At 41.6% G+C, this 27421-nt stretch overlaps 1 protein-coding gene across 1 annotated transcript; it reads left to right on the top strand.

The window, feature by feature from the left end:
• The first annotated feature begins 4777 nt into the window (after nt 1-4777).
• On the top strand, nt 4778-7188 carry LOC106608659 (homeobox protein HMX3). The gene is made up of 2 exons (XM_014206751.3): nt 4778-5538; nt 6264-7188. Exons 1-2 carry the CDS (start codon nt 5235-5237, stop codon nt 6872-6874), a joined length of 915 nt encoding a protein of 304 aa, XP_014062226.1. The 5' UTR covers nt 4778-5234; the 3' UTR covers nt 6875-7188.
• Nucleotides 7189-27421: the final 20233 nt, after the last annotated feature.

Genomic DNA, 27421 nt, shown 5'->3' with positions numbered 1-27421 from the left:
AATCGAGTTGTTCCTGTAGAAGATTTTGTGCTTGTTCTTCATCATAAGTTTTTATTCATTTATTTTAATTGTTCCGTTCTCAAACCAGTTCCTCGGCTAGCAGTATCTTTTATTTTTCTGCTTTTGTCATCAGTTTCCTGGTTCTCTCTACCTGTCCCTTCATCTCAACCGTTTCTTGCTCGTGCTTCTGCAGTGCACTGCGGTACTGGACCAATGTCAATCTCTGCTGTCGGCCATGCTTCAGGGCTAAACTGAAGAGAACCTTTACAAGTCCTGCGCCTGATCGTTTATTTTGGAGGGCGTTTGTCGCAATTTCTGCTGTTTATTCGCTTATGGCATTGTGATTTAACAATCTCGGCTCTTTGGCATAGTTCGAGTTTATATCGCCGCTGAGGTCAGCTATCAATCTTTCCGTGGTGAGGGTTCACTTATTAGCGGGGGATATGGGGGGTAACCCTCTGATAGCTTGCTCATTATTATAATAATATTTTTATGAATTATCAATACTGGATCAGTAATGTGGGAGTTGGACTTCAATGAACTTGCAAAAAATTGAATTGATTTAGCAATGTTAATTAATCATACATGTATAGGCTATCTGAGAATTGTATCTAGGATAAGATTGGCAAGTTTAAAATGTAATTTGGTTGGAACAAAATAATTTGGTCCTAAGCCGAATGATCAACCTGGTAAAAAGGTTTGTTTACCAATTTAACTTCCTTGTTAAAATCGAATGAGACAATGATATCCAATCAGTTGAGATTGGTTGGATATTATTAAGTGTAACCAGTTGTTACAGATGTGAGAAGACGTTTTGCCCTCACATTGAATTATTTTTTCACAAGAAAAGTTGTTGCCGATTCTTCACCTCAAGGGGTCACTTACCCCTGAAAGCTGAAATCACACGAGATTCCACCAAAGGTGGGAATTCTGTCGCCCCAAAGCATGGGATTTCCCCTGTAAACAAAGGAGAATGACTTCTCTCTGTTTGTTAGCTTCTAATGCAAAGCTAACCATTCTTGTACAAGAATGTTCACTTCAAGCACAAAAAGGTTGTTGGCGATTCTTCACCACAAGGGGTCACTTACCCCTGAAAGCTGAAATCACACGAGATTCCACCAAAGGTGGGACTTCCGTCGCCCAAAGCGAGGGATTTCCACTGTAAACAAAGGAGAATGGTTTCTCTCTGTTTGTTAGCTTCTAATGCAAAGCTGGCCATTCTTGTACAAGAATTATAAACTGGTTACCAACGTAATTAGAACAGTAAAAATACATGTTTTGTAATACCCCTGGTATATGGTCTGATATACCACGGCTTTCAGCCAATCGGTATTCAGGGCTCGAACCACCCAGTTTATAATTTCATTTTGGACACCATACAATGCATAGATTCAATATTTTCCCAATGTGTTATTTTAGATTGACTTCATATGTATTTTTGTTTTATTGTGTACTTTGTTACTATGTCTCAGTATTTTTGGGGGTTGAATTTAGGATTGTTGATGGGCCACCAAGTTCTGTCCACCTAATTCTGAAAACGGAATCTCTTTTATTTCCTGTACTTTGTAGTTTTAACATCTATTAGGTTAGTTGACACATTTGTTTTGTTTTGTTTTTAAGTGTGATATGATCTGTGATAACCCTACGGGCGTCATGCATCACCAATTTTTCATAATTGTCTCAAGATAAAAATATGATGTGACTAATTGTTCAATTCACCCGTGCTGGACTTGAGAACATATGACTCATTTCTAAGAGGGGCTCTTATGGCATATATAATATTTCAGGGTCTGCAGCTCTTTGCATGACGTCTTGTGTTGGTCATCCTAGAGATTGTGTGAGAATGTGTGACTAGGGCGGCATAGCCTTTCAGCGGAATCTATCATCATATAGCGTGAAAATACCTCAACTATAACCTTATTCAGTGTCTTCACTGTATATACCACTGAGAGAAAAACACAGGTGAAAAATACATTGGCACTTTACGTTAAAGTAACTGTCCAGTGAAAATCTCACTTTTACAAGTAAATATTCTGTTAACTCATCCAGAAATAATGTTGTTGACTCGTCCTACACTGGTATTTGTGGTCAAAGCATACATTGGTGAAAAAAAAACACTTTAAAAAAAACCCTCCTCGGACTGTTTAAGAAATACTTGTTATTTCCTCATAGAACATGATGTCATGTTAGCTCATTGGCTGAGCTGGCCAATCAGCACTCTACTCTCATAAATATTTTTAATGCACCATTCTGTTGTTAGGGTATGCAGTTGTCTCCCATTCCAAAACAGAAAATGTGCATTTAAACTTCATTAAAACCTATTTTTGGAAGGAAAACTATTGAACTCATTATTGTAATTAATTATAGGTCATATTTAAATGAAATCTGGAAACACTGGACAGTTACTTTAAGTGGGTCTAAAACCTAGTAGACAGGCATGTAAGCACACTTTTCTACTTAGAACAGTAATGTTCATTTGCAGTTTGTGTAATAACACATTGTACAACTTATATGCATTAGGTTTGTAGTCTAATAATTGTGGTTAAATCTAACCTCACTCTATATTGATAACTTTATTTGTATAGTGCTTTTCAACACAGCTAACAAAGTGCTTCACTTAAAAAAGAAAAGGGGAGCCGCACATTCTAGGAGCTCAGATGCAATAATTTAATAACAATGTTTCGACAGCCAATAAAATAAAATAAAAAATAAAAAAATGTAATAAAATAAAAGTACTAACAAATAAACAAAGACAGGAGTAAGGAGGATACATTCAAATCGCACATTAAAAGCATCTTTATAAAAGTGTGTCTTCAGCAGGGACTTAAAAAGAGCCACTGAATCTTCAAGCCTGATCTCTTCTGGCAGACCATGATCTCCTCTGGCAGACCATTTCAAAGTCTAGCTGCCCTAATGGCAAATGCCTGGTCTCCTTTCATTTTCAACCTAGACTTTGGAATGGTCAACAGTGCCTTGCCAGAGGACCTCAGGCTGCGTCCTGGCTCTTAGGTATACATGCTTTTATTTCCTCACGCCTAGATAACTGTAACTCTTTGTATACCTGTCTCAGTCAGAAATCACTCCATCAACTACAGTTAGTTCGAAATGCTGCAGCTCAGCTTTAAACAGGCGCCATAAAATGAAACCATATTACACCTATTTTAGCTTCTCTACACTGGCTACCAGTCACTTTTAGAATATATTTTTAAATGGTATTAATCATGTTTAAGGCTAGGCTTGGTTTAGCCACATTCTATATCTCTGATATTTTATCTCCCTACGAGCCAGGACGCAGCCTGAGATCCTCTGGCAGGCCACTGTTGACTATTCATCTCCCTAAGAGCCAGGATGCAGGCAATAAGGCACCTCAGGGTTTTGTGGTATTTGGCCAATATACCAGGGATAAGGGATGTATCTAGCGTTGCGTATACCACCCCCCCCCCCCCCCCCCCCACCCCCACACCCCCTTTATTGCTTAATTATTATTATTTTAAAACACATATCTGACCATACGATAACACCCCATTCTCTACGAGGCAAATGTGATGTTAACCTACAATTTTTCCATAATAAAGAGATGATTAAAACTAAATATTGATTAGTAATGCACTTCATTAAAGGTTATAACATTCAATAAACATTTCGAACATTAATGGTGGGTTAGTTTTACTAAATTGTGTTTGGAATATTGTTTGATGTTTTACTGGCCAAGTTTAGAGCATAATGTGGAATTGTAAATCAAATTAAAAGTTATGCCATTTTTATGACAATAATAATACTATACACAACTTTCCTAAACTGAATTTCATTGCTTTCATTGCTTTCCTAAAGACTTCAATAAAAAATGAACACATACTTTTTATTTAACTATGCAAGTCAGTTAAGAACAAATTATTATTTACAATGACGGCCGAGGAACAGTGGGTTAACTGCCTTGTTCAGGGGCAGAACGAGAGATTTTTACCTTGTCAGCTCGGGGATTCGATCTAGCAACCTTTCGGTTACTGGCACAACACTCTAAACACTAGGCTACCTGCCGCCCCGATATTAATTCAACGTACAATAAAACATACTATACAATACACAACTTTTTAGAATTTTAGGCCCAATAAGAAATGATACTTCACATGCAGGTTTGCATTATTTCTGTTCGTTTATTATATTAAAATGCGACTACGCAGGAAACCAGTTGAATGTAGGCTACCCTGTTATAAAATGTATTTACTATTAGTTTGACTAAACAACTTGAAAGTTGGTAGCCCTACAATAACTGCGATATCATTATTTGACTGAGATAACTTGGGACACACATTGGACACTACAGTAGGCCTAACCTTTCAACGTAGACCAATGAAAAAACTAAAACATGTTGACTAAACATAACAACATAATAAGCCTTTTCAAATAAAGGAAAACTAGTCCCAGATCAATAGCTTCCATTTCCTGCTAAATAATGACAAGTTATCATTGGCCATAATGACAAATACTGCTAAATTAATTCCTACAATATCGAAATCCTATACCTGGACTTTCTATTCCCTTTTAGAGAATGGGGTTAAAAAATGGTTAGCTAAACTGAATTGATTGCGAAATGCTGTTGATATTATATTGATATTCAATGAATTGCACGTGTCCACCCTCCTATAAATTGAATAATTATTGCACGAGAACGAATGCATGCATGCAAATATGAATGGACAATAAAGCTAGAGCTTGCATAGACAGAAGTAGCCAATAGGAGGTACTGTGTCATTCTCCAAGAAGTGGGCTCTTCTACCATGCATCCCAGCCCGTTGTCAGGGTTCCTCAGCCCGGGGACACGGCCGTATCTCTGCTTTGATTTGCTCCCTAATTGACCTAAATAAAGTATCTCAGAGACAGGGTCCCTCCAACCCCTCAAGGCAGACTATAACACAGTGTAGTAGCTCAATGCGAGTAATTATCTTATTTTCTATAGTAATCTTGCTCGCTTCCCCTACTGTCCAATCGCAAGACGCAATTTCTTTGCTACGCTTAGATCTCGCGCGGTTGAATTTACAGTGGTTTATCTGCGGATTCTCTCACGGTCCCACACTCTTGACTCGAGCTCTCATGGATCGCTCGACAGACTTCGATAGAAATAGTAGGCATAACTGAAAAAAAGCGAAAGATACATCCAGTAATGTCTAAACAGCACGTAAGTATTTCAAAGTAATTCATTTATCGGTGATTAGGTGGTTTGAAAACGTCGAAATATGCTTGATAAGGAACCGGAGTCTCAACATCATGGTCCAACGTCAAGAAGCTCATCATTTTCAATTGAGAATTTACTTCGCTCTACTACCAGGACTACAGACATGCGGTCTACGACCGAAGATGAGTTTTTTTTTAAAGAAACGGGACTGTCTTTCAACCAAGTCGCTGTCATTGAGAGCCGCTGGGGCCAAGTGGAGCGTCAACTGTCCTACTTTGGGTTAAACGCCCAACGCCTTGCTGAAGCCGGTTGCATTTCGGACTGGTGTGGCACATCGCCCAATGAAGCTTGCAGCGATTTACAGAGTAAGTGTCACTTTTGTTAATTGTCCCTTATGTTTATGTCTGTATGAAAGCGGCATAGCCTAAACCCACACCAAACTGTAGCTTGCTTACTACTAGCGAATAGCCTACACTGTTCAGGTTGATCCGCTCAACAAGGAGCATGTGAGGATAGCCTACGCATTTCCTCAGATAATGAGGATAAAAACAACGTGAAAGAGCTGTGATCTACAATGCTTGGAGGTTGCTGTGCGTAATGTTAGCCATCATTTTCAATGGTAATACACAATAAATGGTGACATAGCATTTGTTTGTCATGCATAGCCCATATATCCTGCAACAAACCATAACAGCACTAGTGTATTCGCTCTTACCCGGTGCGTAAAACATCTCCATGCGGTTCCTCTTTACACGGGGTATGGCACGCTTCTCAAAAACATTTCAAACGTAACACTGATTGGAAATGGAGTTTATGAACCAGAATTAGGGTGCTTATACATTTGCAAGGCTACTGTGTTTCATTGCACGTTTCATTACAAGCTAGAGGTCATCGTTTTTCAAGTCGATATGTGGCCTGCCCGCAGCACTTAAAAAAATCAACTACCATCGAAAAATGCAATAACGTATCAGGGTTGATATCATGATTGAGAGATGATCATGCACTTATTTATCTCTATTGGCCGGTGCGTAAAATGTAGCAGAAACATTTTACCAATGGCATTCCTCATGATACTCCCCGTTTATTTCAGGTCCGCAGTGCCACTCCAGCAACTCAGATGACCCCGGATACTCCCTACCAACCAGCGACCGGGATTCCCCGGCTCTTCCGGAGCCGGTGGAAGACCACGACGAACGGAACGAGAGGGCAGAGGGCAGTCAGACAGACGACAAGGATGACGAAACAGGATCCTCCTGCTTCGCGCGAGACGACAGTGACACACCTGATACGAAAGCAGCTCGCAAGAAGAAGACCCGCACGGTGTTCAGCCGGAGTCAGGTGTTCCAGCTGGAGTCCACCTTCGACGTGAAACGCTACCTGAGCAGCACTGAGCGGGCGGGGCTGGCCGCTTCTCTACAACTTACCGAGACTCAGGTCAAGATTTGGTTCCAGAACCGCAGGAACAAGTGGAAGAGACAGCTAGCTGCCGACATGGCGTCCACGAGAATCTCCTTTTCGGCCCAAAGGATTGTCAGGGTTCCTATCCTGTACCACGAGAACGCTTCACCTGGGACACTGAACGCAAACCTGGCACAGGTGTCGCCACCTTTAGTGGGTTTTTCGAGTACTGTGAATTTTCCCATCTCCCAGTTCACCCACCCCATGTCTTTTATAAGATCACAAATGACAGGCCTAGTGTGAGGCACACATTATTGGTGTATTATATTAAACTAACAATTTGAGTATTGGACACAGTAGAGACAATCCCTACAAGAGTTTATTGCTGAGGGTGACTTTATTGCAAATCACCAAGATCACGGCCACACTCATAAGAGGATGACACTCATTGAGCAATCTGTGTAGCATATAGCCTCAACTACTCTATTTTAATATGCAAGTTATGAGCATGGGGTTACGGGAACTATTATTTCATATTTCTTATTTAAACTGGGTTTCAGTTGACATTTTGTACACAAGAGTTGTCTGATCAATGTAAATAAAATAGATGAAGTGCACACCATGTTTCATGTTTATTGTGTTGACGAAAAGGCCTGCTTTGTATTCTCATAATTATCACGAAGGTATATTATGTTGATAATTAGTCTCGTTAAGATTCTGTCTGACCAGTGGGTCTATGTCCATTAAAAATACACTGAAAACCGAATCCAACCGCAGTGATACACATTTTCCCTTTCATAATACATAAACTTTCTGCATTTAGGCCTAATTTGCGAAATTCCACACCGATGTTGAGTAGTTAGAGATTTCTATGGTGACGACTGAAAATACCTTTCTTCTTATAGTTTATCAGTGTATTTCTTTTAGGTTCAGTGGGAGATAGGGGCACAGGTAATGGTACGTTTCGCAGTTCTTCTGACACTTCGAATTGAATGTAGGCCTATAGGGTACTTATCATCAGACTGAAATTGTCAATAAAGTTGTGTAAAATGATTCATTAAATTAAATAGATGAAATTAACCACAATAGAGATAATGGAAATAGATTTTTGTCAAATTAGGACATTTTAATAAAACATTTAGAATATAGGCTATAGACCTCATATCCTAACATAATTAATTAACCTATTAGATTTCTAAAACCTCTATCTCCCTATAGCTTTCTAATGTGTATGCTTAAAATAAAATGAAACTACAAGACGTAATTATGATTAATCTTTTGGAGAGTTAATATCAGTGCCCGCATAACGCATTAACGTTTCAATGCATATGATTAATGGGAGCAAAAGTTAGAAAGTATTGGCCTACATAGCTGACTGGTTCATAACAGTCTCAATTGTATGAATGTGACCACTTCAAATCAAATCAAATTTGATTGGTCGCTTACACATTTTTGCAGATGTTATCGCAGATGCAGCGAAATGTTTTGTTTCTAGCTCCAACCGTGCAGTAATACCTACTATACAAAACAAATATTGTTTTCCACTCCATATAGGCCTAGAATATATATTTTAGATAGCCTATATGCCAACTCTTCATGTAATTCTGAAAACCATTGGTAAACATCTAAACTAAAATCGTTTGGGCACTATTTAACTGTATAGGGAATATTCCCCCGAAAACACCAGGAAACAATCCAGGAGGTTAACACTAGTCTTGCCTAAGGATGCTTCCCGCCATCATCTGATATTTGGCGTCACGCTGCCTCGCAATCTCACCAATCAAAAACTGCTAAACCACAGTCTTCTGGTTCATTGAATAACGCTATCCTACGCCCCGGTGTAGTTGCAATCGAGGAGCAATGGTGCTTGGAGTATATTTAGGCTTCGATGTTTTGGGGAACTCAATTCACCATTTAGAACACAAGGACAATTCTACATTTCGGGGAATATGAACAAGGAGGCTATTCCCTGTCGGACTGCTTCATTGAAATTCACTATTGACAATATTCTTAATCTGAAGCAAAACAACAAGAGCAATTTAGACGCATATGATGCAAAAGGGCAGAGCGACACCAGGTGTAGAAATTATTTTACGCCCCGATATGAGGACTACGATGTTCAGAGGAGTCATGAGTCAGACTACATAACCCACGAAACAGGTGAGCCCATATTTGGTTGTGTTTAAATAGCCCTTTAATGTTTTGCATTTGTTCATTCATGGTAAACAATAACAGCTGAGCAATTAAAACACCACCATATTTTACTTCAAAGTCTGAGTTATGTAATTTTTCATATTCCACTTACTGTGATCCAGTGGGTTTCACAGATGATATACGAGTTGGTGTCAGCATTGCATCAAAACAAGTTTTATCGCTTCATTTCACAGCGCAAACAAACAGCGCCCACCACGATGCAGCTTGTGTGCGTTCAGTCTGTGCGGAGGACGTCGACGCAACGAAGATGATTGACACTTGTCCAAGGACAGAGAGTACGAGCAGCTGCGACGACGTATCTGAGCAACATGAAGGAAACTCGAAAACCAAAGCAATGGCAAAGAAGAAAACACGCACTATATTCTCCAAGAGGCAGATTTTTCAGCTGGAATCTACATTTGACATGAAAAGATACCTGAGCAGTGCAGAACGGGCATGTCTGGCGAATTCCTTACAACTTACCGAGACTCAAGTGAAAATTTGGTTCCAGAATCGCCGGAATAAGTTGAAGCGACAGCTATCCACCGACATCGAAGGACCAGTTCCAGTCGACCAGTTTTCAGATTCCGGGAAAAATGTGCAATTACCAACTATTTACAAAGATAGCAACATATTGGGTGGATGTTTACTACCAATGCCTTTCCCTGTTATGTATCCAGGAAACAGCGCGCCTTACATTTATTTCTCAAACGCTGGTAAATATTTTAGCATTTTCGATGCAGACGGTTGACTTTTAGGGACGTAGCCAACTCTGGAAAGCGCTACCCAGTCGACATCCATGCCAGTCAAAAACGTTTGGAATTAGAGCGCCAACTGACCCGCGTTAGTAATGTTTTTATTTTTTTTATCTTCATTTTCAAGGATGTTAATACAAATTAAGCATCACTGAATATCCCCACTTTCTTCATTGTACACACATATTAATAGGCCTTTCAGTTTATGGTGGCTCTTGTGACATTTGCGTCATTGACCAAAGCACGACATGCATGTGCCAAGTTTAGTCCTTCACAATTGCAAAACATTTAGTTAGTACAAGGTTATATGGTTTCGAGTTGAATTAAAGAATTTGGCCCAAGGGGAGCCTATATTGTCAGTATAGCCTACACGTTAGTATTATTTTATATTATTATAAAGCATTATCATTATTCTTCAAATTCTTCACACAGTTATTTCGTCTTTGAATACACACCATACCAAAGTAGGATCTATGCATGAATTATTGGATTTTGATCCATTTTATTTTGTACAGTAATGACATTTGAATGAATGTACGTTTATGTTTTGCTTGGGATTTGATGTTTGAACCATTGCTTCACTTTATTAGATCAACATTATTATCAGCACCGTTAGTTGTTACTTGCTTCCTATAGTTCCATATAAGATTTTCTTACTATTATAGCTATACTCTGTCTTGAATTGTTAACATATCTTTCTCTCTGTGAAGTCATATTTGCGTTTAATTTATATGGCCTTACCTTTGCAGTTCCATGTTCATTTGAAATACAGTATTTGTCTAAAACTATTTCATCTTATTATCTAAAAGCATTTCAAATGACAGATTATAAAGCTGTTGACTTATATCATGAAGATGATAATATGCAATAAAAATGTTGTAACGTTTGCAATTTCTGAGCTTGTTGAATTACATTTGGACTATAGAGAATAGTGTTATACGGTATATTACTTCAGATATTCAACATTCATATGGCAAGCTTCAATAAGTATTAATGTTATTGCTTTATGTTTTTTTTCTCTCAAGTATTTTCTCTGAAGTTACACATGGATGCCTGTCTGCAGTTTGTGTAGTTACGCATTTAAACCATTATTACATTTTCAAGCAAACTGGAATTGATTCGGTTCACCTTTACTCAACCATTACGGCTTAAGGTTACACAGATAACTTCAGTAACAGTTGTAAGAGGAACAATGTATCTACATTGAAGTTGCACTTTACTTGCAATGTGATTACCATGTAAATAGAGTTTAACCTCAATTGAGGGTCTAAATTCTTTTATATAACTACTACTATAAGCAAGTAGGACTTGAATGGTAAGAGAAGTGACAGACATTACATTCTGTGCACTACCCAAAACCATACAGGGGTTGCTTGTTTCACTATAGGACATAATCGGAGAGTCAAATGATGGTTAATTCATGTGTAACCTTGTGTGTTTGCTGTTTATTCTATGTGTGTGTGTGTGCTTTTATGATGATCTATGTTCATTATTTTCTGCTTTTGTGTGTGTGTGTGTTTGTGTTCGTGTGTGTGTGTGTAACGGTGCATTATGTGCTTGCAACAGCGAAAGAAAGAAAACAATGAAGAAGAGAAAGAAGAAGAGATATGGTGCATCATTGGTATTTGCATAGAGAAGGGCAATAGCGGCTTGTGGAGAGATGTTTCCTTAAGGGCCACGCTGGCTGCACTTCCACAGTGTTTCTGGGTCACCTACCCCTTCAGTGGCAGAGCCTCGCTCTGCTTTTCTCCCTGTCACAGCCGCTCAAAGGCCTGCCACTGTTAACCTGTTCACTCAACCACTTAGTCTGCACTCAAATCAGTTGTTTTCTCTACTAAATTCCAGCCTCTCATCCCTTGTTAAAGACTGAACACTGTACATATGAAATCCAACAGCACATTGGCCCTTTCAAAACGTGAAGAAATAACAAGTGAAATGGGAAGTGAAAATAAAAACGTGACAAGGTTGTTTATTACCATTGTGTACAGATGGAACAGACATGTAGTAGAATTTGTCCAATCTTTTACCCATAATTGCATTCATGAAAAGTGGGATTATCAGTGGGATACACATGGTGAACCTCCAGTACTCATTGGTGCCTTTTAATAGCAAAGGAATACTGTGAATGAAGGTTGTGTGTGCAGACCTATGACCGAGAAAAATGGCAATAACTGCAAAATATTTTTGACACAAGTGACATTTATAAATGAAATACTAACACAAACACTACAAAATTAACCATATTTAAATATACCACTTTCACAGAGTTATAAACAGTCTATAAGCAGTTGGAAAATATGTATAAATAATAAGAAAATAAGTAAATACTAATTAGTAAATAATACAACATTTGCAACCCTTGAAATTGGAAAGCGTTATCATTGCACGGGTATCTCTCTCTCTCTCTCTCTCTCTCTCTCTCTCTCTCTCTCTCTCTCTCTCTCTCTCTCTCTCTCTCTCTCTCTCTCTCTCTCTCTCTCTCTCTCTCTCTATATATATATATTTTACATCTCCCTCTATATGCAAAAGTGAACTGTCCCTATGTAAATACGTAAGGCTCAATAGTCCGTCAGAGGTCCTTTATCCAGACCAAGACACATCCACATTCAGTCTCTCATCCAAACAAAATCCCATGTCAGTCATTTCTTATATCTCCTTGATCTAGTTGGAGCCAATCTGGTCGACTGGATTATACTCTCTCTTTACCCAACAGGCAGCAGGTGATGGTTTAATTATACTAATAAAACTCTTACTTGTAGTACTTCACTCAGTTTAGTTCCAGTCAGATTAGTTGTGCTGTAATGGACAATTGCTTTCACATGTGGATTACAGACATATATTGTAATTTAATCTAAGAAAAAAGTACAGTAGACTGCTTTTTAGTCTCTTGGTCAATGAATCAGGATACATATGATAAATGCTATCATTCAATGACAGATTGACACAGCACATGTATTCTCAAAAAAAAGTTCAGGTGTTGGGCACAAACATAGTAATATGATCCCTATTGATGAAATGAAGCGCACACACGTTTGGGGTGTGTGAGCGACTATGTGTAAATTGTGTGTGTGTGTGTGTGTGTGTGTGCGTGCGTGCGTGCGTGCGTGCGTGTATCTGAGAGTGTTTGTGTGTTTAAGGGGTGGGGGGGGGTGGGGGGGGGGGGGGGTTACAGTCGCCAGACTTCCTGACTCTCCCAGTGTCTGACGGTTGCCAACTCAGTGTTCACTCTCTGTATCTGAGCACTCTGCGCCCAAACCACAAGGTTCAGATGACCCTCTAGTCTGCTTGAGCCGGGACTTGTCAGTGAGAGGTGACAAAAAATCCATTAAAATCTTAACCTGATCAAAAGAATCCAATGCCAAGACACCATATGCACTCATTTAGGGCTATCGATAACTGGGGTGCATTATGGGTAGTTTAATACATGCTATTGACTTCCTGCCAGACGTGGCTTACAAAGGAGGGGTTTTCTATCGAGAAATAACACAGTGAGTTTAGTTTAGAGTTATTCTGGGCTGTACTACAGCTCTAGGCTGTCCAGAACTGTCAGTACTTCTCTCAGATCTGATCATGAGTACCCCACAGAGCACATGTTTCTGATTCCGTGTTGAAATAGAACTTTTTTTACTGCATTGTCTGAGATCATTGATCCCGAATCGCAAGTGATCATGCGGTCACGTTGAACCATTGTGGCGTGAGTCTTTCTCATGCCACTAAAATGAAAATGCTTCCCTGTTATAGCTTAAACAGAAACACACAGCACCGTTCAACTGCTTTGGTCATATCACAGCTTCTCATTGCAATGCTCCCATATTCCTGTGAAGATTGGAGAAGTCAGGTTGAATCACGTCGAAAACACTGAGTGGGCAATGAATGCCAGGGTAGCCAAGGGGTGTACATGACTATACTGATCTAAAACACAGGAGAACTCTCTCTGTGTGTGTGTGTGTGTGTGTGTGTGTGTGTGTGTGTGTGTGTGTGTGTGTGTGTGTGTGTGTGTGTGTGTGTGTGTGTGTGTGTGTGTGTGTGTGTGTGTGTGTGTGTGTGTGTGTGTATTTCTAAATTATAGACATTGAGATTACTTCTTGTTTCTACAGAAACCAATGTGTCATAATGTCTCATTTCTATATCAGAGGTCCTGAGCCAATGTTGTCATGCTAAATCATATTTGTATTAGCTAAGAGGGACAACTTGGATCGAGGAGTCCATGTCAAGCCTTGTCAATTGCCTTCAAATCAATTAAAATTGTGTTTGCCACGTGCATCGTAAACAACAGGTGTAGACCAACAGTGAAGTGCTTACGGGCTCTTCCCAACAATGCAGAGAGAAAGAAAATGGAGAAATAATAGAAAAGTAATAACGCGTAATAATAAATACACAATGAGTAACGATATATACACAGGGTTCCAGTACTGAGTCGATGTGAAGGGGTGCATGTACATAACTAGAAATAAGTGACTAGGCAACAGGATAGATAATAAACAGTAGCAGCAGCATATGTGATGAGTAAAAAAATAAAAAGGTTAGTGCAAAAAGGGTCAGTGTAGATAGTGAATTAAATAGCTAGCTACCCGGACTAACTATTTAGCGGTCTTATGGCTGGGGGGTAGAAGATGTTCAGGGTCCTGTTGGTTCCAGACTTGGTGCATCGGTACCGCTTGCCGTGCGGTAAAAGAGAGAACAGTCTATGACTTGGGTGGCTGAAGGCGTTGACAAATTCTAGGGCCTTCCTCTGACATGCCTGGTATAGAGGTCCTGGCTGGCAGGGAGCTCGGCCCCGGTGATGTACTGGGACGTACGCACTACCTGTAGCACCTTGCCGTTGGATGCCAAGCACTTGCCATACCAAGCGGTGATGCAGTCAGTCAAGGTGCCCTCAGCGGTGCAGCTGTAGAACTTTTAGAGTATCTGAGGGCCCATGCCAAATCTTTTCAGCCTCCTGAGGGGGATGAGGCATTGTCGTGCCCTCTTCACGACTGTGTTGGTGTGTGTGGACCATGATAGATCCTTAGTGATGTGGACACCAAGGAACTTGAAGCTCTCGACCCGCTCCACTAGAGTCCCTTTAGTTCAGGTGGGAGAGGGCAGTGTGGAGTGCAATAGAGACTGCATCATCTGTGGATCATTTGGTGTGGTATGCAAATTGGAGTAGGTCCAGGGTATCTGGGATGATGGTGTTGATGTGAGCCATGACCAGCCTTTCTAAGCATTTAATGGATACAGATGTGAGTGCTATGGGGCAATAGTCATTTAGACAGGTTACCATGGCATTCTTGGGCACAGGGACTATGGGGGTCTCCTTAAAACCTAGGTATTACAGACCGGGTCAGGGACAGATTAAAAATGTCAGTGAAGACAATTGCCAGCTGGTCAGCGCATGCTCTGAGTACGCTTCCTGGTAATCCATCTGGCCCTGTGGCCTTGTGAATGTTAACCTGTTTGAAGGTCTTACTCACATCGGCAACGGAGAGCATGATCACACAGTTGTGGAAACAGCTGGTGCTCTCATGCATGGTTCAGTGTTGCCTCGAAGTAGGGCATTTTGCATGTCTGGTAGGTACCGCCGATGTGCCAACTTCTGTCTGTATTGTCCAAACCGACCACAAGCGTCACGGGACTCGTCTGAATGTATTTTTTTTAATGGAAGTATGGAGGTAGTTTTGTGCCAACAAAAAAAAGGGGTTAAATATGTGTCCCCCTAAAATAAATTCCTAGATATAGGCAAGATACTTCAAAAATTTATTGGTTATGATACATTTTTGGACTGTCTGTTTTGGCATTTATGAATGTGTTATTCGATGCATTTCTATGAGCTATAATAGTAAAAGCCAAATTCAGTATTTTATCAAATAACAAATAATGATACCTACAGGGGTCCTAAAATTCTAAATGAAATAGCTAAATAATCCATGGTATGACTGTCTGAAAACAATTTTCTATTTTATGTTAGTAGATCCATGACTTCTGGTTGGGATATGTACATACGTACGGTCACTGTGGGGACGACGTTGTCGATGCACTTATTAATGACTGATGTGGTAAACTCCTCAATGAATCCCGGAACATATTCCAGTCTGTGCTAGCGAAACAGTCCTGCAGCTTAGCAGCCTCTTCATTGGACCACTACCTTTTTGTGTTTGTGCTTTTAAGCAGGAATCAGAAGGATAAAGTCATGGTCAAATTTGCCAAGAGGGCGTTTCTGTGTGTGGAATAAAGGTGATCTAGAGTTTTTTTGCCTCCAGTTGCACAGGTGACATGCTGGTAGAAATTTGGTAAAACGGATTTCAGTTTCCCTACATTAAAATCACTGGTCACCAGGAGCACCGCTACTGGATGAGCATTTTCTTGTTTGCTTATGGTCCTATACAGCTCATTGAGTGCAGTCTTAGTGCCAGCATCGGTTTGTGGTGATAAATAGGCAGCAGCTAAAAATATAGGTGAAAACTCTTTTGGTAAATAGTATGGTCTACAGCTTATCAAGACGTATTCTAACTCAGGCGAGCATAACCTCGAGTCTTCCTTAAGAAGTTAATATTAGAGATTGCGCAACAGCTGTTGTTAACAAAGAGATACACACCTCCCCTCTTGAGTTTACTCGAAGCTGCCGTTCTGTCCTGCATAGAAAAACACTTAGATGTATATTACCCATGTCCTTGTTCATACACGACTGAAGGAAACATTTACATTTTACATACACTCTTCATACTGCCATGGGAATCAAACCGACAACTCTGGTGTTGTAGCACCATGCTTTAGCAACTGAGCCACACAGGATCATAAGACATAACATAATATAGGATAGTCTCAACCGGAGCTCGTCCATTTTGTTCTCCAGTGATTGTACATTCACCAATAGAATGGAGGGTAGAGGCAGTTTATTTACTCGCCGACGTAGTTTCGTCAGGGTTCCCACACGTCGGCCTCTCTCCCTTTCTCTTTCGAGTCTCACGGATAAGAGCCTGGTCCGGGGTGAGCAGTATGCCCAGCGTGGCAGACTCGTTGAAGTACAAATTGTCATCCAAATCAAGGTTAGTGATCGCTGTTCTAATGTCCAGAAGCTCTTTTCGGAAACATTATGGATACATTTCTTTTAAGATCAGCATAAAAAAAAACACAAAATAGCACAATTGGTCAAGAGCCCGTAAAACGTCAGCTGTCCATTCCAGCGCCATTTCGTTCAACAGGCAGTGAGCTTTTTGTTAACTTGTTGTTGCCAGGCAGTGAGCATTGAATTATTAACAGACACTCAATTACCTTAATAATGTGTAAATCATCTTTTTTTCACACTTCAGTGATGAATGCACTACTCTCAAGCCATACCAATGTATTCTACTATGGGATCTATAATTACCACTAATTAGTAATGCACAGAGCAGCCTTTGGGTATAGTGAAATTGATAAATCAACCAGGAGCAATTAGGGCTAGTTGTGCTTGTCACATTTATCAGTGCATTGGAACTGAGATATTGTCAATCACTTTCTTCAGCAATAGGCCTATACTCAAAAGGCAAATCCTCACCCGATAAGCCATGTCTACTGTAACTGCAAACTGATCAGCAATGGAGGCTGGTATGAGGAGATATAGGAGGAATGTCTCATTGTTATGGCTGGAATGGAATAAATGGAATGATACCAAACACATCAGATACATGAAAACAATGTGCTTTACTCCGTTCCATTAAGGCTTAAGCTCTTGTCTTTTCGGGGCCCTAAGTGAGATTTGGTTGGGGGCCCCCCATCAAGCCAGCAACCTTTTTTACTGGCCCACCTCTTGACGGCAGAGAGAAAAATGTACACTACAGTTCAAAAGTTTGGGGTCACTTAGAAATGTCATTGTTTTCGAAAGAAAACACATTTTTTGTCCATTGAAATCACATCAAATTGATCAGAAATACAATGTAGACACAGCTCGGAAACCCATGCATACCCTACAAGACATGCCACCAGAGGTCTCTTCACAATTCACAAGTCCAGTTATGACTATGGGAGGCGCACAGTACTAGATAGAGCCATGATGCCTCACAAGTCCTCAACTGGCAGCTTTATTAAATAGTACCCGCAAAACACCAGTCTCAACGTCAACAGTGAAGAGGCGACTCCGGGATGCTGGCCTTCTAGGCAGAGTTGCAAAGAAAAAGCCATATCTCTGTCCAGTGTCTGTGTTCTTTTGTCCATCTTAATCTTTTCTTTATATTGGCCAGTCTGAGATATGGCTTTTTCTTTGCAACTCCGCCTAGAAGGTCAGCAAAATGGAGTCGCATATTCACTGTTGACGTTGAGACTGGTGTTTTGCAGGTACTATTTAATGAAGCTGCCAGTTGAGGATTTGTTGTCCAGTTGTTGTCCAACTCTTGCTCAGTTGTGCACTGGGGCCTCCCACTCCTCTTTCTATTCTGGTTAGAGCCAGTTTGCGCTGTTCTGTGAAGGGACGTTGTACGAGATCTTCAGATTTTTGACAATTTCTCGCATGGAATAGCCTTCATTTCTCAGAACAAGAATAGACTGACAAGTTTCAGAAGAAAGTTGTTTGTTTCTGGCCATTTTGAGCCTGTAATCGAACCCACAAATGCTGATGCTCCAGATACTCAACTAGTCTAAAGAAGGCCAGTTGTATTGCTTCTTTAATTAGGACAACAGTTTTCAGCTGTGCTATCATAATTGCAGAAGAGTTTTCTAATGATAAAGTAGCCTTTTAAAATGATAAACTTGGATTAGCTAACACAACGTGCCATTGGAACACAGAAGTGATGGTTTCTGATAATGGGCCTCTGTACGACTATGTAGCTATTCCATAAAAAAATCAGCAGTTTTCAGCTACAATAGTCATTTACAACATTAACAATGTCTACACTGTATTTCTGATCAATTTGATGTTATTATAATGGACACATTTTTTTTACTTTTCTTTCAAAAACAAGGGCATTTCTAAGTGACCGCAAACTTTTGAACGGTAGTGTACATTTTAAAGTTAATTTTGGCATGACGTGTAGAGAAAATATTTAAGTTTTAAAGCAAGTTTTCTGCAGTTCTACACATTTTACCATGGGGCAGAGAGAAAATGTTATAATTTTATAAAAAATGTCATTGTCACGTCCTGACCATAGTAAGATGTAATTTTCTATGGTAGAGTAGGTCAGGGCGTGTTGTGTCCTGTTCCTGCTCCCCGCACTCGTCCTGAGGTGCGTGTTACATGTCTGGCGCCACCTATGCCAGCCCCACGCATCAGGCCTCCAGTGCGCATTCCCAGTCCAGACCTTCCGGCGACGGTTCCCAGTCCAGAGCTTCCGGCGACGGTTCCCAGTCCAGAGCTTCCGGCGACGGCCTGCAGCCCGGAACCTCCTGAGACGGCCTGCAGCCCGGAACCTCCTGAGACGGCCTGCAGCCCGGAGTCTCCAGCGGCGGCCTGCAGCCCAGAACCTCCGGCGATGATCCACGGTCCGGTGGCACAGAAGCAGAGGGATCAGCAGGCGGAGCAGGGGTTACGCCCCGAACCAGAGCCGCCTCCTCTGTTGGAGGATCCGCGGGATAAGGTTATGTGTACTACACCAGAGCTGCCATAGACATTAGGTACCCACCCTACCCTCCCTTTTGTTTTTTTTTTTTGTTTTTTTTGGGGGGGGGGGGGGTACTGTCACGTCCTGACCAGAGTAAGATGTTATTTTCTATGGTAGAGTAGGTCAGGGAGTGACAGGGGGTGTTTTTCAATGTTTTGTATTTCTATGTTCATGTTCTAGTTTTGTATTTCTATGTTGGTTTTGTTTGGGATGATCTCCAATTAGAGGCAGTTGGTCCTCGTTGTCTCTAATTGGAGATCATACTTAAGTAGGGTTTTTTTCCACCTGGGTTTGTGGGAGATTAATTTTGAGTTGTGTATGTTTCACCTCTGTGTCACGGTTTGTTGTTTTTGTCTTTCAGTTTATTTATGTATTGCATAGTTTCACAGTGTAAATAAAAATGTGGAACGACACACACGCTGCACCTTGGTCCTCTTCTCCTTTCGACATTCATGACTGTCATGCAATTCTACTTATTTTGCCATGGGGCAAAGACATTTTTGCAGTTTTACAATATTCTTATGGTTGTATAATTAGCCTTGTAAGTACAGTGTAACAATTATGTTTTCTGCAGCTCTACACAATTTGCCATGGGGCGGAGAGAACGTTTAGCAATTTTCTAACACATTTCATGCAATTCTACTCATTTTGCAATGGGGCAGAGATACATTCTTGCAGTTTTAAAGATGATTTCCTGTAATTCTACACATTTTGCGATAACTTATGCCATGTTAATGATATCTGAGTGAGAGTGACTAACAACATCAAAGGGGGCCCCTGGAGGTCAGGGCCCCTGGACATGTGCCCTGCGTGCCCGGTCGGTATTCAGCCATGATTACTGCAAGTTTAGATAACTGGCTAGACTAACTTACCAACATAAAAATTGTTAGCTGACATGGCTAATCGAGTGACTGTCATTGACTGACAAAACAAGAGAGAACTGCTTATGCACAACCAAATTTCGAACTTACACCTTGTGTATTCAATGTCGTATGGTCACAGTTTACAGTATTCTTATGGTTGTATATTTAGCCCTGTAAGTACAGTGCAACAATTATTATGAAGTATTACACTGTTAGGGCTAAAGCTGTAAGTACAACTTTATAATGAGTATTTACAGTGGTTGTTACATTGTACGTACAGGAACACTATGCAGTAAAGTGTTAGCACAACAAACAAAGACACACAAGTCTCTAAATGTACAGTCGTGGCCAAAAGTTTTGAGAATGACACAAATATTAATTTCCACAAAGTTTGCTGCTTCAGTGTCTTTAGATATTTTAGTCAGATGCTACTATGGAATACTGAAGTATAATTACAAGCATTTCATAAGTGTCAAAGGCTTTTATTGACAATTACATGAAGTTGATGCAAAGAGTCAATATTTGCAGTGTTGACCCTTCTTTCTCAAGACCTCTGCAATCTGCCCTGGCATGCTGTCAATTAACTTCTGGGCCACATCCTGACTGATGGCAACCCATTCTTGCATAGTCAATGCTTGGAGTTTGTCAGAATTTGTGGGTTTTTGTTTGTCCACTCGCCTCTTGAGGATTGACCACAAGTTCTCAATGGGATTACGGTCTGGGGAGTTTCCTGGCCATGGACCCAAAATATTGATGTTTTGTTCCCCGAGCCACTTAGTTATCACTTTTGCCTTATGGGAAGGTGCTCCATCATGCTGGAAAAGGCATTGTTCATCGCCAAACTGTTCCTGGATGTGTTGGTACCATTCTTTATTCATGGCTGTGTTCTTAGGCAAAATTGTGAGTGAGCCCACTCCCTTGGCTGAGAAGCAACCCCACAGATGAATGGTCTCAGGATGCTTTACTGTTGGCATGACACAGGACTGATGGTAGCGCTCACCTTGTCTTCTCCAGACAAACTTTTTTCCGGATGCCCCAAACAATCGGAAAGGGGATTCATCAGAGAAAATGACTTTACCCCAGTCCTCAGCAGTCAAATACCTGTACCTTTTGCAGAATATCAGTCTGTCCCTGATGTTTTTCCTGGAGAGAAGTGGCTTCTTTGCTGCCCTTCTTGACACCAGGCCAACCTCCATAAGTCTTCGCCTCACTGTGCGTGCAGATGCACTCACACCTGCCTGCTGCCATTCCTGAGCAAGCTCTGTACTGGTGGTGCCCTGATCCTGCAGCTGAATCAACTTTAGGAGACGGTCCTGGCGCTTGCTGGACTTTCTTGGGCACCCTGAAGCCTTCTTCACAACAATTGAACCGCTCTCCTTGAAGTTCTTGATGATCCGATAAATGGTTGATTTAGGTGCACTCTTACTGGCAGCAATATCCTTGTCTGTGAAGCACTTTTTGTGCAAGGCAATGATGACGACACATGTTTCCTTGCAGGGAACCATGGAGGAAGAGGAAGAACAATGATTCCAAGCACCACCCTCCTTTTGAAGCTTCCAGTCTGTTATTCGAACTCAATCAGCATGACAGAGTGATCTCCAGCCTTGTCCTCGTCAACACTCACACCAGTGTTCACAAGAGAATCACTGACATGATGTCAGCTGGTCCTTTTGTGGCAGGGCTGAAATGCAGTGGAAATGTTTTTTGGGGGATTCAGTTCATTTGCATGGCAAAGAGGGACTTGGCAATTAATTGCAATTCATCTGATCACTCTTCATAACATTCTGGAGTATATGCAAATTGCCATCATACAAACTGAGGCAGCAGACTTTATGAAAATTAATATTTGTGTAATTCTCAAAACATTTGGCCACGACTGTATATGTATTCTAGGTGGCAATTAGTTTTAGCCGATGTTCCTATATTCAAGGCCCAAGGAGCGTCTCCATAGTGGTAAGGTCAGAAGAGGGGTTATTTTTCAAAGGAGTTAATGACACTGCACTTTACAACATAAACAACAGCCCATTCATTATGACCAGTAAGCTGATAGCGACTAGGGGAATCTTTGTCCTCCCATAGGCTTTCAGATGGCTTATTGATCCATTCATTTAGTCTTTAGTGGCCTGGTGACACAGTGCCTCTGTAAATTGAATGGGGGCTAAGGGATTACAGTGAACCTATCTGAGAAAAAATGCCTTGCAGAGTGCCTGGGACATGAAAATAAAGTCAAAGGTCATTCAACCTTCCTGTCTCTGGCACTGGTCCACTTTGTCAATGAAACACAAGGAGCGCCAGCAAAACACCATATTTGTTTCAAAGATGCATAAGTAACGTCTTACCGCTCATCATCATTTTTTCTATCTTCCTCAAATTATTATTATTTAAAAAAAATAGAACTGAAAAAGGGTGAATATAGCAGTTCCCGCTGTTTTACAAAAACACTGTTTTACAATATGTCCATTGTCACAACGCTATTAGACTATTTTGTTATTCAAAACAAAGATATATACCATACCCAATGGGGATTTCCCAGCAGCTCATGAGATAATAACCACATTGTGATTTGCAGTGACATTCTGCCATGTCGATGACATCTCTCTTCATCTAGTCCACTGTGATGAAATACCTTGACCTTTAGGGTCCCTTCGCACCAACTTCCAAAAAGCCCTGTCATCTGGCCATGTCTATCACATCTCATCAAACTATTGGACACATCTGTTTAGCATACTTTAATATATAGCTGTTATTAAGGCAATTACAAAAAGGCAAAGATATTGCAAATATGCAGAGTTACAGAGCCCTAAAAATAATTAAAAGAGTAGAATGTACAAGAACTCCAATGCCCCAGTGGATATAAATCCATTCAACACATCAAATTGTCCCTGTTTTAAGATCATCGTTCATACTTTGGACAAAAGACCAACAGAAATCCATAATACAAGTTGAGGGAAACAGATACTGGAGACTAATGGCCACAAGGAATTGTGGGTGACAGGCGCAGGGGCTAAAATTCATATTGATACGGACAGCAGAGGCCAGCGGCCTTCAAGGGGGCGAGAGGAGGTCATGGGTTGCTTTGACAGCTTATCCCCTCCTAATGGAAGTCTATCGACTGGAGCTGCTAGGAGGCTACTATGACTATAGCATGTCACCAGGAGGCACCAAGTCTGCGTGTGTGTCTGTGTGTGTGCACTGTGTGTGTGTGTGTGTGTGTGTGTGTGTGTGTCTGTGTGTGTGTGTGTGTGTGTGTGTGTGTGTGTGTGTGTGTGGTGTGTGTGTGTGTGTGTGTGTGTGTGTGTGTGTGTGTGTGTGTGTGTGGTGTCGTGTGTGTGTGTGTGTGTGTGTGTGTGTGTGTGTCGTGTGTGTTTGTGTGTGTGTGTGTGTGTGTGTGTGTGTGACACGTGTGTGTTTGTAGACATATCTGTTTCTTATCTTTCTTGTGAGCCCCTCTCTTTTCCCTCTGATCAATAGGGGACCGTTAGTGGTTCATTAAATAAGAACACTTTCATTAAAGAACATGCATCATCCTAAACTCCTTTTTAGATGAATTGCTGTGTCCCGTCTACTGAAAGATTACAGTTACTTGGCTCACTGAGTTTGATGGAGCTGGACAATGTTGCCAGCGGTGTGATGTGTTCATAGTTGAAGTATGGTTCAGCTCTGCTAGCTAGCTGACATAGAGGGTTTGACGTGATCTTAGTGGGACTACAGTTGTGCCCGGCTAGCTACATACTGTATTGAGTAAAATACAGTAATTAGGGGATAGGACTGGCCTCCTCCCCTGCATTCCCTGGTGCTGTTTGGTGCCACAGTGAACACAAACACTGGCCAAATTAAACTCTTAATTGGATTCACCTGGCATCCCACCTACACATCTGAGCATCAAACACAACCGTCTATGAGACTAGAATAACATCCCATGACATTGTGATACTGTAGAACACTGTTATTGTCTGCATGGATGAACATCATTGATCATTTCTTACTTTAACCCTCTTTTATTTTAGTACTTGGAGCTCCTGCTCACCCAACCTGGAGTTGCTGATGCTAAAATACCCACCCCACTATATACAGAGGGAATTCACATGTGTTATTATCCCAGCTGTGTACATACTGCCACAAGCAAACACCAAGGCGGCACTCAGCGAACTGTACAAGATCATTAGCCAGCAAGATTCCTCTCACCTAGAAGCAGTCTTTATTGTCGCGGGTGACTAAACAAGCCCATTTTACCAAAATATCACCAACATGTATCCTGCCCCACAAGAGGATCCAGCGTGGTTGACCATGTATACACAAACATCCGTGACATGTTCAAAGCCATCCCCGCCCCCACTTCGTCCAATCAGATCATGTATCTCTGTTCCTACTCCCCGCCAACAAGCAGCAACTCAAGAGGAAGCCACCAACACAGAGAATAGTGAGGCACTGGACAGAGGAGGCAGACTCAATGCTGCAGGATTGTTTTGAGAATACTGATTGGAATATGTTCAAAGATTCATTCACACAGGACTCATCCATCAACATTGAGGAATATACACTGTGTACAAAACATTGGGTGCAACTCATCCTAATATTGAGTTGCACCTCCCCTTGCCCTCAAAACAGCCTCAATTCGTCAGGGCATGGACTCTACAAGGTGGCAAAAGCGTTCAACAGGGATGCTGGTCCATGTTGACTCCAACGTTTCCCAGAGTTGTGTCAAGTTGGCTGGATGTCCTTTGGGGGGTGGACCATTCTTGATACACACGGGAAACTGTTCAGTGTGAAAAACCCAGCAGCAGTTCTTGACACAAACTGGTGCGCCTGGTACCTACTCCCATTCAAGGCACTTAAATATTTTGTCTTACCCATTCACTCTCTGAATGGCACACATACACAATCCATGTCTCAATTATCTCAAGGATTACAAATCCTTCTTTAACCTGTCTCCTCCCCTTCATCTATACTGATTGAAGTGGATTTAACGAGTGACAACAATAAAGGGTCATAGCGTTTACTTGGTCAGTCTATGTCATGCAAAGAGCATGGGTTCTTAATGTTTTGTACACTCAGTGTTAATCGTCAGTCACAGGCTTCATTAGGAAATGTGTTGCTGATTTACCCACGATAACAATCCGGACAAACCACAACCAAAAACCCTGGATGAACGAAGATACAATCCTGAGAGCCCATACTGCAGCATTCAATGTCAGCAGAACAAACCCTGATGACTTGGTGGCACAAGACACGTACAAGGCTAGCAGGTATGGGCGCCGTAAACCCATTAGGGATGCAAAAAGACAATATAAACTCAAACTTGTATTGATGTTCGACAATTCAGACTTGTTTTGCATGTGGCAGGGACTACAGACTATCACAGACTATAAAGGCAAATCCAGCTGTGCGGTTTCCACCGAAGCCTCCCACCCAGACGAGCTTAACACAATCTATGCTCGTTTCAAGGCAGACAATACAGAGCCATTCAGGAAGACTCTCACTGCTCCGGATGACCAGGTGCTTTCGCTCTCTGAGGCTGACGAGATTAATACTCTCAAATGAGTGAGTACTCACAAAACCGCCGTCCTCAGAGTGTGTGCTGACCAGCTGGTGAGCATCTTCTCGGACATCTTCAACCTGTCCTGATCCCAGGCTGTAGTCCCCACCTGCTTTAAGGAAACCACCATCGTCCCAGTGCCCAAGAAAAACAAGGTGACATGCCCAAATGACTACCGCATTGTCACGCTTACCCCGGTCATCTTTGAGAGGCTGGTCATGGCCCACATCAGGGTCAGCATGCCAGGCACACTGGATCCACTCCAATTTGCCTACTGTTTCAATAGATCCATGGAAGATGCCATTTCCATTGCTATTCGCATGGCCGAAACACATCTGGACAAGAGGAACACCTATGTGAGAATACTGTTCATTGACTACAGTTCAGGATTCAACACTATTGTTCCCTCCAAGCTCGATACTAAGCTCAGAGCCCTGGGTCTGGACACCACCCTCTGCAACTGGATCCTGGACTTCCTGACAAGCAGACCCAGGCTGTGAAGATTGGCAACAACACCTCCTCCACACTAACTCTTAACACAGGGCCCCCCCAGGGGTGTGTCCTCAGTCCTCTGCTGTACTCGTGTTCACCCACGACTGCATGGCTTTGCACAACAGCAACTCCATCATCAAGTTTGTTGACCACACCACGGTTGTAGGCCTGATAACCAACAACAATGAGTCAGCCTATAGGGAGGAGATAAGTAAACTGGCATTGTGGTGTCATGACAACAACCACTCCATCAGCGTCAGCAAAACGAAGGAGTTGATTGTTGACTTCAGGAAGCAGAAGAGGGAACATGCCCCGATCCACATCAACGGGTACTGCAGTAGAGAGAGTCACAAGTTTTACGTTTCTCGGCGTTGACATCACCGTGCTCCCATCTACTCGAAACGGTGCCTGAGGAAGGCACGCAGCATCATCAAGACTCCACACACCCTAGCCACTAGCTGTTCTTTCCCTTACCGTCGGCCAGACGGTATCGGAGCATGAGGCCTGATGCCAACAGGCTCAGAGACCGTTTCTATCTACAAGCCATCAGATTGCTGAACACTTGAACTGGACTGACCACCTGCTCTGATTCTCCACACCTTAGCACACATGCACACACCCGCACAGACATACACACACACATATACATTCATGCTACACACACATCACAACTGCTGCTACCAGACTTACTATAATTTGCCCCCAATCGCCCCTTCCCTGATACAATTTATAGTCCAATATGTACACCTGTAACTTCCTGTATTATATCTATGCTAAAATGTTTATTCTATTCTACTGAGACATTTACTTTATGTTCGTATTGATATCTTTTATTATTTCTTATTGCTGTTGCATTGTCGAGAAGGAATCTGCAAGTAAGCATTTTGTTGGATGGTGTATACCATCCGTATACCGTACATACGACTAATAAAACTGGATACTTGAAACTACTTGTGGTATATGTATATGGTAATGGTGGTAATACTAGGAGTAGTAGGGTTTCACTCAAGATTTGTGACACAACTAAAATGGTAGCATACTGGGTTGGCATGTGTAAGATTTGCACTGGTTTGAAGTGAACCTCACATTTGGTCCACTGGTGTCACTGGTGGGACCTAAACCAATTTCTAACGAGAGGTGCTTAAAGGTACGCAGTAAAATACAAATTACCCTTTTTTTATTTCCAGAGGTCAAATAATCACCAACTATGACTTCCTGTAATGGAACCTGATGAGTAATGCTGATTCGTTTATGACAGAGTGAATGCCATCCAATCGTTGGGAGCTGACGTATTTCCTGTTGATTTACCATTCCCCTTCCAGACAACTGGCGATGGGGACGGTAACCTGACCCACATCTCGTAACACAGGAATGTAATTGGGTTTTCCTAAAGCCATTTTCGTTAACTTCAGCTGGAGCGGTTGCATGTGCTCCAAGCCAACCCTTCCGCAGGGCTT

The sequence above is a fragment of the Salmo salar genome, chromosome 07 (assembly GCF_965601325.2).
Source record: "Salmo salar chromosome 07, fSalSal1, whole genome shotgun sequence".
Classification (NCBI taxonomy): domain Eukaryota; kingdom Metazoa; phylum Chordata; class Actinopteri; order Salmoniformes; family Salmonidae; genus Salmo; species Salmo salar.
The sequence above is the reverse complement of the archived record's forward strand: the minus strand, read 5'-3'. Positions and strand labels throughout refer to the sequence as shown.